General features: G+C 51.8%; 1 protein-coding gene across 1 annotated transcript in view; it reads left to right on the top strand.

Annotated features, from left to right (window-relative positions):
* Window positions 1-19,868, top strand: part of LOC121275770 (tonsoku-like protein) — a 92,998-nt gene that overhangs the window by 37,656 nt on the left and 35,474 nt on the right. Inside the window, exons 6-9 of the mRNA XM_041183377.1 lie at window positions 3,274-3,388; window positions 5,728-5,873; window positions 7,956-8,108; window positions 15,905-16,030. Coding sequence (XP_041039311.1) covers window positions 3,274-3,388; window positions 5,728-5,873; window positions 7,956-8,108; window positions 15,905-16,030 — 540 coding nt within the window. The remainder of the gene's footprint in view (window positions 1-3,273; window positions 3,389-5,727; window positions 5,874-7,955; window positions 8,109-15,904; window positions 16,031-19,868) is intronic.

A 19,868-nucleotide genomic window follows, 5' to 3' on the forward strand; every position in this document is an offset into this window, starting at 1 on the left:
GGAGGTGGGTGTGTCACCTGTGGGTGGGGGGGAGGTGGGTGTGTCACCTGTGGGGGGGTGGGGGAGGTGGGTGTGTCACCTGTGGGGGGGTGGGGGAGGTGGGTGTGTGGGTGTGTCACCTGTGGGGGGGTGGGGGAGGTGGGTGTGTGGGTGTGTCACCTGTGGGGGGGTGGGGGGGAGGTGGGTGTGTCACCTGTGGGGGGGTGGGGAGGTGGGTGTGTGGGTGTGTCACCTGTGGGGGGGGTGGGGGAGGTGGGTGTGTGGGTGTGTCACCTGTGGGGGGGTGGGGGGGAGGTGGGTGTGTCACCTGTGGGGGGGGGTGGGGGGAGGTGGGTGGTGTCACCTGTGGGGGGGTGGGGGAGGTGGGTGTGTGGGTGTGTCACCTGTGGGGGAGGTGGGTGTGTGGGTGTGTCACCTGTGGGTGGGGGGGAGGTGGGTGTGTCACCTGTGGGTGGGGGGGAGGTGGGTGTGTCACCTGTGGGGGGGTGGGGGGGAGGTGGGTGTGTGGGTGTGTCACCTGTGGGGGGGTGGGGGGGAGGTGGGTGTGTCACCTGTGGGGGGGTGGGGGAGGTGGGTGTGTGGGTGTGTCACCTGTGGGGGGGGGGGGGGGAGGTGGGTGTGTCACCTGTGGGTGGGGGGGAGGTGGGTGTGTGGGTGTGTCACCTGTGGGGGGGTGGGGGAGGTGGGTGTGTCACCTGTGGGTGGGGGGGAGGTGGGTGTGTGGGTGTGTCACCTGTGGGGGGGTGGGGGAGGTGGGTGTGTCACCTGTGGGGGGGTGGGGGAGGTGGGTGTGTCACCTGTGGGGGGGTGGGGGGGAGGTGGGTGTGTCACCTGTGGGGGGGTGGGGGAGGTGGGTGTGTCACCTGTGGGTGGGGGGGGAGGTGGGTGTGTCACCTGTGGGGGGGTGGGGGAGGTGGGTGTGTCACCTGTGGGTGGGGGGGAGGTGGGTGTGTGGGTGTGTCACCTGTGGGGGGGGTGGGGGGGAGGTGGGTGTGTCACCTGTGGGTGGGGGGGAGGTGGGTGTGTCACCTGCGGGGGGGTGGGGGGGAGGTGGGTGTGTGGGTGTGTCACCTGTGGGGGGGTGGGGGGGAGGTGGGTGTGTCACCTGTGGGTGGGGGGGAGGTGGGTGTGTGGGTGTGTCACCTGTGGGGGGGTGGGGGGGAGGTGGGTGTGTGGGTGTGTCACCTGTGGGGGGGTGGGGGAGGTGGGTGTGTGGGTGTGTCACCTGTGGGGGGGTGGGGGGGAGGTGGGTGTGTCACCTGTTGGGGGGTGGGGGAGGTGGGTGTGTGGGTGTGTCACCTGTGGGGGGGTGGGGGGGAGGTGGGTGTGTCACCTGTGGGGGGGGTGGGGGAGGTGGGTGTGTGGGTGTGTCACCTGTGGGGGGGTGGGGGAGGTGGGTGTGTGGGTGTGTCACCTGTGGGTGGGGGGGAGGTGGGTGTGTGGGTGTGTCACCTGTGGGGGGGGTGGGGGGGAGGTGGGTGTGTCACCTGTGGGGGTTGGGGGAGGTGGGTGTGTCACCTGTGGGGGGGTGGGGGAGGTGGGTGTGTCACCTGTGGGGGGGTGGGGGGGTGGGTGTGTGGGTGTGTCACCTGTGGGGGGGTGGGGGGGAGGTGGGTGTGTCACCTGTGGGGGGGGTGGGGGAGGTGGGTGTGTGGGTGTGTCACCTGTGGGGGGGTGGGGGGGAGGTGGGTGTGTCACCTGTGGGGGGGTGGGGGAGGTGGGTGTGTCACCTGTGGGGGGGTGGGGGAGGTGGGTGTGTCACCTGTGGGGGGGGTGGGGGAGGTGGGTGTGTGGGTGTGTCACCTGTGGGGGGGTGGGGGGGAGGTGGGTGTGTCACCTGTGGGGGGGGTGGGGGAGGTGGGTGTGTCACCCTGTGGGTGGGGGGGAGGTGGGTGTGTCACCTGTGGGGGGGTGGGGGAGGTGGGTGTGTGGGTGTGTCACCTGTGGGGGGGTGGGGGAGGTGGGTGTGTCACCTGTGGGTGGGGGGGAGGTGGGTGTGTCACCTGTGGGGGGGTGGGGGAGGTGGGTGGGGGAGGTGGGTGTGTCACCTGTGGGGGGGTGGGGGAGGTGGGTGTGTCACCTGTGGGGGGGTGGGGGAGGTGGGTGTGTCACCTGTGGGTGGGGGGGAGGTGGGTGTGTCACCTGTGGGGGGGGTGGGGGAGGTGGGTGTGTGGGTGTGTCACCTGTGGGGGGGTGGGGGGGAGGTGGGTGTGTCACCTGTGGGTGGGTGGGGGAGGTGGGTGTGTCACCTGTGGGGGGGTGGGGGGGAGGTGGGTGTGTCACCTGTGGGTGGGGGGGAGGTGGGTGTGTCACCTGTGGGGGGGTGGGGGAGGTGGGTGTGTCACCTGTGGGGGGGTGGGGGGGAGGTGGGTGTGTCACCTGTGGGGGGGTGGGGGAGGTGGGTGTGTCACCTGTGGGGGGGTGGGGGAGGTGGGTGTGTCACCTGTGGGGGGGTGGGGGAGGTGGGTGTGTCACCTGTGGGGGGGTGGGGGAGGTGGGTGTGTCACCTGTGGGGGGGTGGGGGAGGTGGGTGTGTCACCTGTGGGCGAGGTGGGTGTGTAATAACTCCGCTCACGGTTTGTATATCCATGTTGAGACCTGCTCCACCTGGGAAACCAAACCACAACCTCTACCCGCGCAAGGGCAGCACCAGCACCAGCTACAGCCACTCACCACCCTGATCTGGAAATATATCACTATCCCTTCAGGGGTCTCGACAAAGTTCAAGGGGCCAAATCGCCCCTGGATGGACTATGAAAGCAGAACTCTCCGAGACTAAGAGAGAGGGATGCGCTTTGGAGTTAGTGCGGCAGAGATTGACTGGTATGGTTCCCGGGATGGGGGAGCTCGGTTAATGTGGAGAAACTGGAATTGTTCTCCTTGGAGCAGAGAAGGTGAAGGAGTTTTAATCAAGGCGTTCAAAATCAGGAAGAGTTTCAGGGGTGTAAATGAGGAGGAGCTGTTTCCGGGATCAGGGGGGTTGGTACGCAGAGGAACTCGGATTGAAGAGAGTTGGTCAGGGGACCAGAGGGGGGATGATTTGTTTTCCGGAGTGAGATGTTGTGATCTGGAAGGCGCTGCCTGAAAGGGCGGTGGAAGCAGATTCAACTGGAACTTTCTAAAGGGAATTGGATAAATACTCAAGAGGGGCCATCTTTCCAGGGCTCTGGGGAAGCAGCAGGGAGGGAGTGGGATTAATTGGAGAGCTCTCTGTAACAGCCGGAATGTTTCATCACCATGGTTCAATGAATAACAGTCTCCTCCTGTCTGCAGATCCACCTGACTCTCGGAAACTTTTCACTTGCCAAGCTGCACTTGGAGAAAGCTCTGTCCCTGGCCTCCCCCACGCACTTGGACCAAAAGAAGATGCAGAAACATTTTCAGAGAGGTGAGTGTCCCTCAGAACGGCCTCCCTACAGGGGCCAACTTTACAAAGTGGAGAAGCCAAGCGTGCCTAGAACAGGAGAGGGGATCGAGTGAAGATAGCACCACTGGCTGGAAGCTGATCTCATTCATTTGAAACCACCACAAATGCAATAAGGAGAGAGCTTGGGAGAACTTTAGTGAAAAGTTGACTTGCCGCAGGAAGTGGTTTGAGGTAAAGACCATTGCACAATGTTCAGCACCATTCACAACTCCTCAGATACTGGAGCAGTCCATGTCCATATGCAGCAAGACCAGGACAATATCCAGGCTTGGGCTGACAAATGGCAAGTAACATTCATGTCACACAGTGTCAGGCAATGACCATCTCCAACATGATAGCATCTGCCCATCGGCCCTTGACCTTCAATGGCATTACCATCACTGAATCCCCCACTATCAACATCCTGGGGGTTACCATTGACCAGAAACTGAGCTGGCCTAGCCATATAAATACTGTGGCTACAAGAGCAGGTCAGAGGCTGGGAATCCTGCAGCGAGTAACTCACCTCCTGACTCCCCAAAGCCTGTCCACCATCTACAAGGCACAAGTCAGGAGTGTGATGGAATACTCCCCACTTGCCTGGATGAGTGCAGCTCCCACAACACTCAAGAAGCTTGACACCATCCAGAACAAATCAGCCTCACTTGATTGGCACCACATCCACAAACATTCACTCCCCCCACCACCAACACACAGCAGTGTGTACCATCTACAAGATGCACTGCAGGAATTCACCAAGGCTCCTTAGGCAGCACCTTCCAAACTCACAACCGCTACCGTCTGGAAGGACAAGAGCAGCAGATAGATGGGAACACCACCACCTGGAAGTTCCCCTCCAAGTCACTCACCATCCTGACTTGGAAATATATCGCCGTTCCTTCACTGTCACTGGGTCAAAATCCTGGAACTCCCTCCCTAACAGCACTGTGGGTGTACCTACACCACATGGACTGCAGCGGCTCAAGAAGGCAGCTCACCACCACCTTCTCAAGGGGCAACTAGGGATGGGCAATAAATGCTGGCCCAGCCAGCGACACCCACATCCCTTAAACATATAAAAAAAACATTGTGGCAAGTAGTAGATACTCGAAGCTAGGAAGATGAAGAATTGTTGGAAAAAATCTCCGGCGTTTAAATCATTTTCAACATCCTGGAAATACCCAGATACAAACAGAAAGCAGTTATTAACTAATCAAAACTATCATCCGATTACCCATTAATCAAAAATCAATCACTGCAGGGCACTGGGATTAGTTTGGGATTGATACTGGGCTATGGGGAGAGAGCGGGACAGTGGGATTAGTTGCGGATTGATACTGGGCTATGGGGAGAGAGCGGGACAGTGGGATTAGTTTGGGATTGATACAGGGCTATGGGGAGAGAGCGGGACAGTGGGATTAGTTGCGGATTGATACTGGGCTATGGGGAGAGAGCGGGACAGTGGGATTAGTTGCGGATTGATACAGGGCTATGGGGAGAGAGCGGGGCAGTGGGATTAGTTTGGGTTTGATACACATCTATGGGAAAATTCCCACTCTATCTGAATGCTGACTATCTTTTCCTATTCAACATATGTAATGATTGTTGTTATTCCTGCCTCCTGAATCTTCTTGGAACATTTCTTTGTTACTCTTGGCTCTCGTTTACACTCTTTCATCCACTCAGACACCAACTGTGAGCGAGCGCTCAGTAACCTGCTGGCCTGATACTCAGCCCACAGCTGAGAGTTACTGAATTCTCATTCCAGCACGGCGAATTCTGAATCTCTAATCTCTTGGGCTGATATTAAATTATAGAGAACCATGCAGCGCAGGAGGCCACTCTGTCTGTCGTCCATGTGCTAACTCTTTGAAAATGATGTCCAATTCGCCCCATTCCACTTTTCCCTGCCCCCTCCCCCCCCCCCAGAGCCCTGCGAATCTTTCCCCTTCAAATATTGATCCGATCCCCCCCTTTGAAAGTTTCTGGATGAATCTGCTTCCACCGCCCTTTCAGGCAGCCTGTTGCAGATCGGAATCATGAAGTGAGCATCAGACTTGTTGGATTGATATAAAAACCCACCGTGTGTCACTCACGTCCTTCTGGGATGATACCTTTGCTGTGACTCCAATCCCGGGCAAGGTGTTTTAACTCACTGCCTGACTGAGACTGGGAATGGGGCGGACTGGGGGCTAGGTTTTGCAGCGTGCCACTTCCAGGCGGGAAGCGTTTGATTCTGCTCTGTCACTGGTCTCGGTACGATTGTGAAGACTGACCGCTTGTAAACGCCGACCCGGCTTTTCTTTCTGTTTCCTGTCCAGCGGAGAAGGGAGTTGAGCTACAGGAATATCTGTGGAAGGCGCACCCTGGAAACCACCACTGGAGGATGAAGCTCTATGAGAAACTTGGAGACCTCTGCTGTAAAGTGCTGGGTTACCAGAAAGGTCTGGAATATTATCACAAGCAGGTAACATTCAAAGATCGTCTCCGGAATATTCTCAGGTGTCCTGCCCACTGTCCTGAGTCCAAATCCCAGTGAAAAGCCCGATTGGATTCCCTGACAGTCTGGAACTGCAGTAGAAATCCAGGAATTTCTAAGTGAATTTCTGTCCACTGTAAACTCTCTACTTACTCCCTGTTGTAACAAAACCTCAAGATGGCAAATCCTCATTAGAATAAATACCCCTTTCTAACACAAGTTACAAAAGCTATCTTATACTCTAATGTCCACAGTACATGTACCAATAGGCACTTATTATAAGGGATACTCAGACCAACACTCACCCAATCTAACAAACGGCCACTATAATACAGAGATAAAAACAAAAAAACTGCGGATGCTGGAAATCCAAAACAAAAACAGAATTACCTGGAAAAACTCAGCAGGTCTGGCAGCATCGGCGGAGAAGAAAAGAGTTGACGTTTCGAGTCCTCATGACCCTTCAACAGAACTTGAGTTCGAGTCCAAGAAAGAGTTGAAATATAAGCTGGTTTAAGGTGTGTGGGGGGTGCGGAGAGATAGAGAGAGAGAAGTGGAGGGGGTTGGTGTGGTTGTAGGGACAAACAAGCAGTGATAGAAGCAGATCATCAAAAGATGTTCTGTCGAAGGGCCATGAGGACTCGAAACGTCAACTCTTTTCTTCTCCACCGATGCTGCCAGACCTGCTGAGTTTTTCCAGGTAATTCTGTTTTTGTTTTGCCACTATAATACACCCTCATTATAATGTTAGGAAATAGATTGAGTTAAGTAAGTTATATTGGTATCTGTAGGTGTTAGGAATGAGTTTTAGCTTTAAAGTTTGAGTTTGGTTTTTGCTTTTGATCAAGAACCAGAGGGCCCAGATTTAAAGTGAATTGAAGTGAATTAATTGTGACGTGAGAAAAAAACATTTTCACACAGCAAGTGGTTCGGGTCTGGAATGCGCTGCCTGGAAGTGTGGTGGAGGCAGGTTCAATCGCGGCATTCAAGGGGGCATTGGGGATTATTTGAATAAAAACAATGTGTAGGGGTACAGGGAAAAGGCAGGGTAATGGCACGAGGATATAATGCTCATTTGGAGAGTCAGTGCAGACAGGATGGGCTGAATGGCCTCCCTCTGTGCTGTTAACATTCTGTGATTCATATTTCTGTATCTGTGTGTTAAGGTCAAATGGAGTTTTAGTTTCACTTTAAAAAGGTGTTTGCATTTCTAATGAGAGTTTTATGACTTAAGCTAAGGTAAAGGAACAAGGGTACAACAATTGGGTTGTTGCCTAGCGACAGGGAGCCAGAGAGGCAGATCCCTCCCACAGACGTACACAGATGTTTGTTTTGGAAACTCTTGTAGACAGCTGCCAACAGAAGCCATCTGGAAGGGGCAGACGGCCAGTCCCAAACTAAAGAGAAGCCCCAAAAATCCAGGGGAGTGGAAGAGGGGGAAAGTCCAAAGAAGAGAAAGCGGGGCAGTGGGATTAGTTTCGGATTGATACAGGACAATATGTAAAGGAAGCACAGGAACCTGGAAAAGGTCGTGTTAAGTGAAGTTCAGAGTGAGGGGCAGAGAGAAAGACTCTAAGCTTCTGATTTAAAGAGACAAAAGCTGCAGAAAGCAGGTTTAAAACGAGAACAGCTTGCAAGAGGCAGGGGTCGCTCATTTAAGACGGAGACGAAGAGAATTCTTTTCACTCAGAGGGTTGTAAGTGTTTGAAACTCTCTTCCTGAAAAGACAGTGGAAGCAGAGTCTTTGAATATTTTTAAGGCTGAGGTGGATAGATTCTTGATTGTCTAGGGGGTGAAAGGTTTTCAGCAGTAGGTAGGTATGTGGGGTTGAGGTTACAATCCGATCAGCCATGATCATATTGCATGGCAGAACAGGCTCGAAGGGCTGAGTGTCCTACTGCTGCTCCTAATTCGTATCTATGTATGTGCGTGACACAGCCACCGCAACCATCTCCCCCCTACCTGTGGAGTATTTCCAGCATCTTGTGTTTATTTCCCCATTTCCCCTGCTTGAGCAACTCTCATTTAAAGACTCTCGTTTGGAATGCCACTTTATTTCTTCTGTTGTAGCTGGAGTGTGCGGAGATATTGAAGAGACCGGAGGAGGAACTGGCAATAATTTACTTCTCACTGGGCTGCACCTATTTTGATCTGAAGGATTATAAGCAGGCTATCCATCATTATGAAACAGAACTGACATTTCAGAAAGGTAGCCCTCGGGAGGTGAGTAATTCATTCAGTGTCTGTAACTCACTGTCGCCTCGACCCAGTTACATTGAGGGATGTGTAACACATCCACAGTTGTCCTTCCTACTGTTTAAAAACCTTCCCTCAATTTCTCCTCCTACACCTGTCATTTAATTTTTTTTTTTATTTGCTCATGGGATGTGGGTGTCGCTGGCTAGCCTGGCATTTATTGCCCATCCCTAATTGCCCTTGTTCAGAGGGCATTTAAGAATCAACCATGTTGCTGTGGGTCTGGAGTCACATGTAGGCCAGACCGGGTAAGGGCAGCAGATTTCCTTCCCTAAAGGGCACTAGTGACCCAGATGGGTTTTTAACAACAATTGACAATGGTTTCATGGTCATCATTAGACTTTTAATCCCAGATTTTTATTGATTCAAATTCCACCATCTGTGGTGGGATTCGAACCCAGGTCCCCAGAGGATTACCCTGGGGTCTCTGGATCACTAGTCCAGTGACAATACCACCACTCCACCCTTATTCCTGGGTTGTGGGTGTTGTGAGAATACATGAAATATTTTAAAATATTTTTGAGGAATATTGTGTGTGTGTGTGTGACTGTGACTGTGTGTGTGTAACTGTGTGAGCGTGTGAGTGTGTGTGTTTCTGTGTGACTGTGTGTGTGACTGTGTGTGTGTGACTGTGTGTGTGTGACTGTGTGTGTGTGACTGTGTGTGTGTGACTGTGTGTGACTGTGTGACTGTGTGTGAGCGTGTGAGTGTGTGTGTGTTTCTGTGTGACTGTGTGTGTGTTTCTGTGTGACTGTGTGTGTGTTTCTGTGTGACTGTGTGTGTGTGTGTGTGTGTGTGACTGTGTTGTGTGTGCAAGTGTGTGTGTGTGTGTGTGTGTGAGTGTGTGTGTGACTGTGTGTGAGTGCGTGAGTGTGTGTGTGTGTGAGTGTGCGTGTGTGTGTGTGTGACTGTGTGTGAGCGTGTGAGTGTGTGTGTGTTTCTGTGTGACTGTGTGTGTGTTTCTGTGTGACTGTGTGTGTGTGTGTGTGTGACTGTGTGTGTGTGTGTGTGTGTGTGTGTGTGTGTGAGTGTGTGTGTGTTTCTGTGTGACTGTGTGTGTGACTATGTGTGTGTGACTATGTGTGTGTGACTGTGTGTGTGTGACTGTGTGTGACTGTGTGTGAGCGTGTGAGTGTCTGTGTGTGTTTCTGTGTGACTGTGTGTGTGTGTGTGTGACTGTGTTGTGTGTGACTGTGTGTGAGTGCAAGTGTGTGTGTGTGTGTGTGTGTTTGTGTGTGAGTGTGTGTGTGAGTGTGCGTGTGTGTGTGAGAGTGTGTGATATAATTAAGCTGGGAAGAGATTAATCAGAGTCGGGTTGTCTGGGGGGATTTAAAACATGAAGAGGATAGAGGTGTTAAGTTTGAGGCACAAGTAGAAAGGTTGGATCTATCATTTGTATTTTGAGATAAGTTGAGAGTTCGTTAAAATATCAAAGGGAAATGAGAGGGAGAATTCCAGGATTTTGACCCAGCGACAGTGAAGGAACGGCGATATATTTCCAAGTCAGGATGGTGAGTGACTTGGAGGGGAACTTCCAGGTGGTGGTGTTCCCATCTATCTGCTGCCCTTGTCCTTCTAGATGGTAGTGGTTGTGGATTTGGAAGGTGCTGTTTCAGGAGCCTTGGTGAATTCCTGCAGTGCATCTTGTAGATGGTACACAAACTGCTGCTACTGTGTGTCGGTGGTGGAGGGAGTGAATATTTGCGGATGTGGAGCCAATCAAGTGGCTGCTTTATCCTGGATGGTGTTGAGCTTCTTGAGTGTGTGGGAGCTGCACTCATCCAGGCCGATATTATCCCTCAATCAGTATCGCTAAGACAGATGTTCTGATCATTCTCACGTTGCTCTTTGTTGGATCCTGCTCTGTACAAATTCATTGCCATGTACAGAGCAGCAGCGACTGTATTTCAGTAGAAACTCGTTGGCTGCCAAGGACTTTGAGACATGCTGTGGTGGTGAAAGGCGGCATAGAAATGCAAATCTGACTTTTTACTCCTTTTTGTGCTGTTCAGGAAAGGAAACTGACAATCTTACCTGGTCTGGGTCTCTATGTGACTCCAGTCCTTATCCAGTCTGGGTCTCTATGTGACTCCAGTCCTTACCCAGTCTGGGTCTCTATGTGACTCCAGTCCTTACCCGGTCTGGGTCTCTATGTGACTCCAGTCCTTACCCGGTCTGGGTCTCTATGTGACTCCAGTCCTTACCCGGTCTGGGTCTCTATGTGACACCAGTCCTTACCCGGTCTGGGTTTTATGTGACTCCAGTCCCTACCCAGTCTGGGTCTCTATGTGACTCCAGTCCTTACCCGGTCTGGGTCTCTATGTGACTCCAGTCCTTACCCGGTCTGGGTCTCTATGTGACACCAGTCCTTACCCGGTCTGGGTTTTATGTGACTCCAGTCCCTACCCGGTCTGGGTCTCTATGTGACTCCAGTCCCTACCCGGTCTGGGTCTCTATGTGACTCCAGTCCTTACCCGGTCTGGGTTTTATGTGACTCCAGTCCCTACCCAGTCTGGGTCTCTATGTGACTCCGGTCCTTACCCGGTCTGGGTCTGTATGTGACTCCAGTCCTTACCCGATCTGGGTCTCTATGTGACTCCAGTCCTTACCCGGTCTGGGTTTTATGTGACTCCAGTCCCTACCCGGTCTGGGTCTCTATGTGACTCCAGTCCCTACCCGGTCTGGGTCTCTATGTGACTCCACTCCCTACCTGGTCTGGGTCTCTATGTGACTCCAGTCCTTACCCATTCTGGCTCTTTATGTGACTCCAGTCCTTACACGGTCTGGCTCTGTATGTGACTCCAGTCCTTACCCAGTCTGGGTATGTATCTGACTCCAGTCCTTGTCCGGTCTGGGTCTGTATGTGACTCCAGTCCTTACCCGGTCTGGGTCTCTGTGTGACTCCAGTCCTTACCCGGTCTGGGTCTCTATGTGACTCCAGTCCTTACCCGGTCTGGGTCTCTATGTGACTCCACTCCCTACCCGGTCTGGGTCTGTATGTGACTCCAGTCCTTACACGGTCTGGCTCTGTATGTGACTCCAGTCCTTACCCCGTCTGGGTCTGTATGTGACTCCAGCGCTTACCCGGTCTGGGTCTCCTTGTGACTCCAGTCCTTACCCGTTCGGGGTCTCTATGTGACTCCAGTCCTTACCAGGTCTGGGTCTCTATGTGACTCCAGTCCTTATCCGGTCTGGGTCTCTATGTGACTCCAGTCTTTACCTGGTCTGGGTCTCTATGTGACTCCTGTCCTTACCCGGTCTGGGTCTCTATGTGACTCCAGTCCTTACCCGGTCTGGCTCAGTATGTGACTCCAGTCCTTACCCAGTCTGGGTATGTATCTGACGGCAGTCCTTGTCCGGTCTGGGTCTGTATGTGACTCCAGCCCTTACCCGGTCTGGGTCTCTGTGTGACTCCAGTCCTTACACGGTCTGGCTCTCTATGTGACTCCAGAACTTACCCGGTCTGGTTCTCTATGTGACTCCAGTCATTACCCTGTCTGGGTCTCTGTGTGACTCCAGTCCTTACCCGGTTTGGGTCTCTATGTGACCCCAGACCTTACCCGGTCTGGTTCTCCATGTGACTCCAGTCATTACCCGGTCTGGGTCTCTGTGTGACTCCAGTCCTTACCCAGTTTGGGTCTGTATGTGACTCCAGTCCTTACCCGGTCTGGCTCTGTATGTGACTCCAGTCCTTACCCAGTCTGGGTCTCTATGTGACTCCAGTCCTTACCCGGACTGGGTCTGTATGTGACTCCAGTCCTTACCCAGTCTGGGTCTCTATGTGACTCCAGTCCTTACACGGTCTGGCTCAGTATGTGACTCCAGTCCTTACCCAGTCCTGGTCTCTATGTGACTCCAGTCCTTACCCAGTCTGGCTCAGTATGTGACTCCAGTCCTTACCCAGTCCTGGTCTCTATGTGACTCCAGTCCTTACCCAGTCCTGGTCTCTATGTTACTCCAGTCCTTACCCGGTCTGGGTCTCTATGTGACTCCAGTCCTTACCCGGTCTGGATGTATGTGACTCCAGTCCTTACCTACTCTGGGTCTGTATGTGACTCCAGTCCTTACCCGGTCTGGGTCTCTATGTGACTCCAGTCCTTACCCGGTCTGGGTCTGTATGTGACTCCAGTCCTTACCTACTCTGGGTCTGTATGTGACTCCAGTCCTTACCCAGTATGGGTCTCTGTGTGACTCCAGTCCTTACCTGGTCTGGTTCTCTATGTGACTCCAGTCATTACCCGGTCTGGGTCTCTGTGTGACTCCAGTCCTTACCCGGTCTGGGTCTCTATGTGACTCCAGTCTTTACCCAGTCTGGGTCTCTCTGTGACTCCAGTCCTTACCTGGTCTGGTTCTCTATGTGACTCCAGTCATTACCCGGTCTGGGTCTCTGTGTGACTCCAGTCCTTACCCGGTCTGGGTCTCTATGTGACTCCAGTCCTTACCCGGTCTGGGTCTCTATGTGACTCCAGTCCTTACCTACTCTGGGTCTGTATGTGACTCCAGTCCTTACCCAGTATGGGTCTCTGTGTGACTCCAGTCCTTACCCGGTTTGGGTCTCTGTGTGACTCCAGTCCTTACCCAGTCTGGGTCTCTGTGTGACTCCAGTCCTTACCCGGTCTGGGTCAGTATGTGACTCCAGTCCTTACCCGGTCTGGCTCTGTATGTGACTCCAGTCCTTACCCAGTCTGGGTATGTATCTGACTCCAGTCCTTGTCCGGTCTGGGTCTGTATGTGACTCCAGTCCTAACCCGGTCTGGGTCTCTGTGTGACTCCAGTCCTTACCCGGTCTGGGTCTCTGTGTGACTCCAGTCCTTACCCGGTCTGTGTCTCTATGTGACTCCAGTCCTTACCCGGTCTGGGTCTCTGTGTGACTCCAGTCCTTACCCGGTCTGGGTCTCTGTGTGACTCCAGTCCTTACCCGGTCTGGGTCTCTGTGTGACTCCAGTCCTTACCCGGTCTGGGTCTCTATGTGACTCCTGTCCTTACACGGTTTAGGTCTCTGTGTGACTCCAGTCCTTACCCGGTCTGCGTCTCTATGTGACTCCAGTCCTTACCCGGTCTGCGTCTCTATGTGACTCCAGTCCTTACCCGGTCTGGGTCTCTGTGTGACTCCAGTCCTTACCCGGTCTGGGTCTCTGTGTGACTCCAGTCCTTACCCGGTCTGGGTCTCTGTGTGACTCCAGTCCTTACCCGGTCTGGGTCTCTGTGTGACTCCAGTCCTTACCCGGTCTGGCTCAGTATGTGACTCCAGTCCTTACCAAGTCTTGGTCTCTATGTGACTCCAGTCCTTACCCAGTCTGGGTCTCTATGTGCCTCCTGTCCTTACCCGGTCTGGGTCTCTATGTGACTCCAGTCCTTACCCGGTCTGGGTTTGTATCTGACTCCAGTCCTTACCCAGTCTGACACTGTATGTAACCCCAGTCCTCTCCCGGACTGTGTCTCTATGTGACTCCAGTGCTTACCCGGTCTTGGTCTCTATGTGACTCCAGTCCTTACCCGGTCTGGGTCTCTGTGTGACTCCAGTCCTTACCCGGTCTGGGTCTCTATGTGACTCCTGTCCTTACACGGTTTAGGTCTCTATGTGACTCCAGTCCTTACCCGGTCTGGGTCTCTGTGTGACTCCAGTCCTTACCCGGTCTGGGTCTCTGTGTGACTCCAGTCCTTACCCGGTCTGGGTCTCTATGTGACTCCTGTCCTTACACGGTTTAGGTCTCTGTGTGACTCCAGTCCTTACCCGGTCTGCGTCTCTATGTGACTCCAGTCCTTACCCGGTCTGCGTCTCTATGTGACTCCAGTCCTTACCCGGTCTGGGTCTCTGTGTGACTCCAGTCCTTACCCGGTCTGGGTCTCTGTGTGACTCCAGTCCTTACCCGGTCTGGGTCTCTGTGTGACTCCAGTCCTTACCCGGTCTGGGTCTCTGTGTGACTCCAGTCCTTACCCGGTCTGGCTCAGTATGTGACTCCAGTCCTTACCAAGTCTTGGTCTCTATGTGACTCCAGTCCTTACCCAGTCTGGGTCTCTATGTGCCTCCTGTCCTTACCCGGTCTGGGTCTCTATGTGACTCCAGTCCTTACCCGGTCTGGGTTTGTATCTGACTCCAGTCCTTACCCAGTCTGACACTGTATGTAACCCCAGTCCACTCCCGGACTGTGTCTCTATGTGACTCCAGTGCTTACCCGGTCTGGGTCTCTATGTGACTCCAGTCCTTACCCGGTCTGGGTCTCTATGTGACTCCAGTCCTTACCCGGTCTGGGTCTCTATGTGACTCCAATCCTTACCCGGTCTGGGTCTCTATGTGACTCCAGTCCTTACCCTGTCTTGGTCTCTATGTGACTCCAGTCCTTACCTGGTCTGGGTCTGTATGTGACTCCAATCCTTACCTGGTCGGGGTCTCTATGTGTCTCCAGTCCTTACCCGGTCTGGGTCTCTATGTGTCTCCAGTCCGGCTCTGTATGTGACTCAACTCCTTACCCGGTCTGGGTCTCTATGTGACTCCCTTCCTTACCCAGTCTGGCTCTGTATGTGACTCCAGTCCTTACCCTGTCTGGGTCTGTATTTGACTCCAGTCCTACCCGGTCTGGCTCTCTATGTATCTCCAGTCTTTACCCAGTCTGGGTCTCTATGTGACTCCAGTCCTTACCCGGTCTGGCTCAGTATGTGACTCCAGTCCTTACCCTGTCTGGGTGTCTATGTGACTCCAGTCCTCACATGGTCTGGCTCTCTATGTGACTCCAGTCCTTACCCGGTCTGGGACTCTATGTGACTCCAGTCTTTACCTGGTCTGGGTCTCTATGTGACTCCAGTCCTTACCCGGTCTGGGTCTCTCTGTGACTCCAGTCCTTACCCGGTCTGGGTCTGTATGTGACTCCAGTCCTTACCCGGTCTTGGTCTCTATGTGACTCCAGTCCTTACTCGGTCTGGGTCTCTATGTGACTCCAGTCTTTACCTGGTCTGGGTCTCTATGTGACTCCAGTCCTTACCCGGTCTGGGGGTCTCTGTGAATTCAGTCCTACACCAACCTTAGTGACCCCTAAGAGGAAATTGTTATCGAGTGTCTCAGTGTGCCCGACATTGCCCAAATGGCACCCATCATTCTCTTTACTTAAAGAGGGACATCCCTGCATTAAGCAGTCCAGAGACTCACTGGAGTCCAGAAGAATGCGAGGTAATCTTATTGAATCGTGTAAGATTCTGAGGGTCCCTTGGTCGGTTGGATGCTGACAGGATGTCTCCCCTCGTGGGGGATCCTTGAATTAAGGGGCAGGGTTTCAGAATAGGGGGATGAGGAGGAATCTCTTCTCCCCGAGGGTCATTAATCTTTGGAATTCTCTATCCCAGAGCGCAGCGGAGGCTGGGTCATTGAATATAGCGAAGGCTGAGTTAGACAGATGGACAAGGGAGATGCAGGTTATGGGGAGGGGCGGTGAGGAAAGTGGAATTAAAGCTGCAGTCCGGTCGGTCATGATCTTATTGAATGGTGGAGCAGGTTCGGGGGTGGGGGGGGGTAGCTGAAGGGGCTCCTCCTGCTCCTCAATCTTATATTCGCACTGAGGCATGACTGCAAGTCACCCAGGGTGGATCTCGGTGTGTGGACTCAGCCCGACAGCAGAGACCATGAGGGTTAACCTCGCTGTGAGATTCCATCACCCAGGCGACGCGTCGCTTCATTACACAGACCAGTCAGGTTGCCCACTTCTCCCCCTTGTGGTCCCCCTGCCAATGCAGAAAGCTGGTGGGTGTCTAATGGTCGAATTTCTCTCCAGGTGTGCAAAACATGGCTGAACATTGCAGCAGCCAAGCGAATGGATGGGGCAGGGCGGACTGAGCTGGACAGCTGCTACCAGAATGCTTTGCAGCATGCCAAAATGGCCCAGGAGCCCAGGCTGCAGGTACGATGACCACAGGCAGAACATCCGGGGGCGAGCTGTCACGTGGAATAGCAGCAGGAGGAGGCCATTCAGCCCCTCGAGCCTGCTCCGCTATTTCATTCGATCACGGGGCTGATCTGTTTGTGTTTCGAGTTCCACGTTCCCATCCACCCCCAACGATCTTTGATTCCCTTGTTTAACAAGAATCTATCTATCTCCGCCTTAACCGTACGTCCACCGCTTTCTGAGGCAGAGAGTTCCAAAGTCACACAACCCTCTGAGAGAAAAAGTTTCTCCTCATCTCTGTCCTAAAAGGGCGATCCCTAATGTTAAAACTGTGCCCCCCTAGTTCTGGACTCAACCACAAGAGGAAACATCCTTTCCACATCCACCTTGTCAAGGCCGTTCAGGATCTTGTAAGCTTCAATCAAATCACCCCTCATTCTTCTAAACTCCAGTGGAAACAAGCCCAGTCTGTCCAACCTTTCCTCATAAGACAACCCACTCATTCCAGGTATCAATCTAGTAAACCTCCTCTGAACCGTCTCCAATGTATTTACATCCTTCCTTAAATAAGGAGACCAGCTGCACACAGTATTCGAGGTGCAGTCTCACCAATTCCCTGTATAACTGAAGCATAACATCCTTATTTTTATGTTCAATCCCTCTCCTAATAAAGAATAACATTCCATTAGCCTTCTTAATTACTTGCTGCACCTGCATACTAACTTTTTGTGACTCATACATTAAAACACCTAGATCCCTCTGCACCTCGGAATCCTGCAGTCATTCTCCAGTTAAGTTTATTCTTTCTGCCAAAGTGAACATCTACACATTTTCCCACATTATACTCCATCTGCCCATGTTTTTGCTTACTCACTCAACTTATGTCGCAAACACCTTATGTCCTCTTCACAACATACTTTCCTTCCTGTCTTTGTGTCATCTGCAAATTTAGCCCCCATGCCTTCACTCCCCTCTTCTAAGTCATTGATATATATTGTAAAAATTTGAGGCCCCAGTACAGTCCCCTGTAGAACTCCACTTGTCACATCCTGCCAATCAGACAAAGACCCATTTATGCATAGTCTATTTCCTGCCAGCCAGCCAATCTCCTATCCATGCTAATTTGTTACCCCCTACACCATGCACTTTTATTTCCTGTAATAACTTCTGATGTGACACTTTATTAAATGCCTTCTGGAAATCTAAGTACAGAACATCCACCTGTTCCCCTTTATCCACAGCACATGTGACTCCTTCAAAGAACTCCAATAAATTTGTCAAACATGATTTCCCTTTCACAAAACCATGTTGACTCTGCCTGATTGCCTTGAATTTTTCTAAGTGCCCTGCTATAACATCTTTAATAATAGCTTCTGACGTTTTCCCTCTGACAGATATTAAGCTAACTAGCCTGAAGTTTCCTGGGGTGTCACTGGCCTAGTAATCCACAATAACCTTTGATGTGGCACCTTATCAAATATCTTCTGGAAATCCAAGTACAGCACGTCTACAGACTCCCCTTTATCCACAATGCGTGTTACTCCTTCAAAGAACTTTAACAAATTGGTTAAACATGATTTCCCTTTCACAAAGCCATGCTGGCTCTGCCTGATTACTTTGAGCTTTTCTAAGTGTCCGGCTATAACCCCTTTAATGATCAACTCTAACACGTGCCCCATGATAGACGTCAAGTTAACAGGCCCATGGTTTCCTGTTTTCTGCCTCCCTCCCTTCTTGAATACAGGCGTTGTATTTGCTACTTTTCAGTCTGATGGAACCTTTCCAGAATCTAGGGAATTTTGGAAAATTAACACCAGCGCATCGACTACCTCATTAATTTAAGGAGATCAAACTAAGGGGAGCTTAAAAAGGAAATTAGGAAAGCTAAGAGAGTGCATGAGAAAGCATTGGTGGGTAGAATAAAGGAAAACCCAAAGGGGTTTTATAATATATAAAGAACAATAGAATAATTAGGGAAAGAGTAGGGCCAATTAGGGACCATAGAGGTAATGTGTGTGTGGACCCAGAAGACGTGGGTACAGTGCTCTTTGAATACTTTGCGTCAGTCTTCATAATTGAAAAGGACGATGCAGGTATAGACATCAGGGTGGAGGACTGTGAAATATTAGAGTAAATTAACATTGAGAGAGGAGGTACAAGCAGGTTTAGCGGCCTTAAAAGTGGATAAATCCACAGGCCCAGTTGAGATGTATCCCAGGCTGTTGAGGGAGGTAAGGGAAGAGATATCAGGGGCCCTGGCAGTAATTTTCAAATCCTGTCTGGCCACAGGAAAGGGGCCAGAAGACTGGAGGGGTGCAAACATTTTCCCATTATTAAAAAAGGAGGAAGGGATAGACCAGGAAATTACAGGCCAGTCAGACTAACCTCAGTGATGGAGAAGTTACTAGAAAGAATTCTGAGGGACAGAATATATCTGCACTTGGAGAGACACGGATTAATCAGGGATAGTCGGCATGGATTTGTTGAGGGAAAGTTGTGTTTGACAAATTTGATTGAATTTTTTGAGGAGGTAACCAGGAGTGTTGATGAGGGTAATGTATTTGATGTGGTCTACATGGACCTTAGCAAGGCTTTTGATAAGGTCCCTCATGGCAGACTGGTCAAGAACACAAGAGCCCATGGGATCCAAAGCAAAGTGGCATGTTGGATCCAAAATTGGCTGAGAGGCAGGAAGCAGAGGGTGATGGTAGAGGGATGTTTCTGTGACTGGAAGTCTGTTTCCAATGGGGTTCTGCAGGGCTCGGTGTTGGGGCTCTTGCTGTTTGTGGTGTACATAAATGATTTGGACTTAAATGTAGGGGGTATGATCAAGAAGATCACAGATGACATGTAGGGTGGTGAATAGTGAGAAGGACAACCATAAACCGCAGGAGGATATCAATGGACTGGTCAGGTGGGCAGAGCAGTGGTAAATGGAATTCAACCTGGGAAAGTGTGAGGTAATGCAGTTGGGGAGGGCTAACAAGGCAAGGGATTACACTATGAATGGTAGGACCCTGGAAAGTACTGAAGATCAGAGGGACCTTGGTGTGGATATCCACAGATCCCTGAAGGTAGCAGGGCAGGTAGATAAGGTGGTTAAGAAGGCATATGGGAAACTTGCCTTTATTGGCCAAGGCGTTGAACACAAGAGCAGGGAGGTTATGCTGGAACTGTATAAAATGCTGGTTAAGCCACAGCTGGAGTACTGTGTGCAGTTCTGCTCACCACATTATAGGAGGGATGTGACTGCACTGGAGAGGGTGCAGAGGAGATTTCCCAGGATACTGCCTGGACTGGAGGGTCTGAGCTATGAGGAAAGATTGGATAGGCTGGGGTTGTTTTCCTTGGAGCAGCAAAGGTTGAGAGGGGACCTGATAGAGGTGTGTAAGATTATGAGGAGTATAGATAAGGTGGATAGGAGGGCCATTAGTAGAAGGGTCAGTAACCAGGGGGCATAGATTTAAGTTATGAGATAAAAGACTAAGAAGGGAGCTGAGGAGAAATATTTTCACCCAGAGGGTGTTGGGAGTCTGGAACTCACTTCCTGAAAGGGTGGTTGAGTCAGAAACTCTCATAACATTTAAGAAATATTTAGATGTTCAGTTATGTTGCTGTAGCCTCCAGGGATATGGGACTAGTGTAGTCAGATCTCTGTTAACCGGCATGGACACAATGGGCAGAATAGCCTCCTTCAGTGCTGTAGGCATCTGAGTCTATTACCCACCTCTTTTAAGACCCTAGGATGAAGTCCATCAGGACCCGGGGACGTGTCAGCCCGCAGCTCCTCCAGTTTGCTCAGTACTGCTTCCCTAGTGATTGTAATTTCGCCAAGTTCCCCTCTCCCTTTCAC

The sequence above is a fragment of the Carcharodon carcharias genome, chromosome 3 (genome assembly GCF_017639515.1).
Source record: "Carcharodon carcharias isolate sCarCar2 chromosome 3, sCarCar2.pri, whole genome shotgun sequence".
Taxonomy (NCBI): Eukaryota; Metazoa; Chordata; class Chondrichthyes; order Lamniformes; family Lamnidae; genus Carcharodon; species Carcharodon carcharias.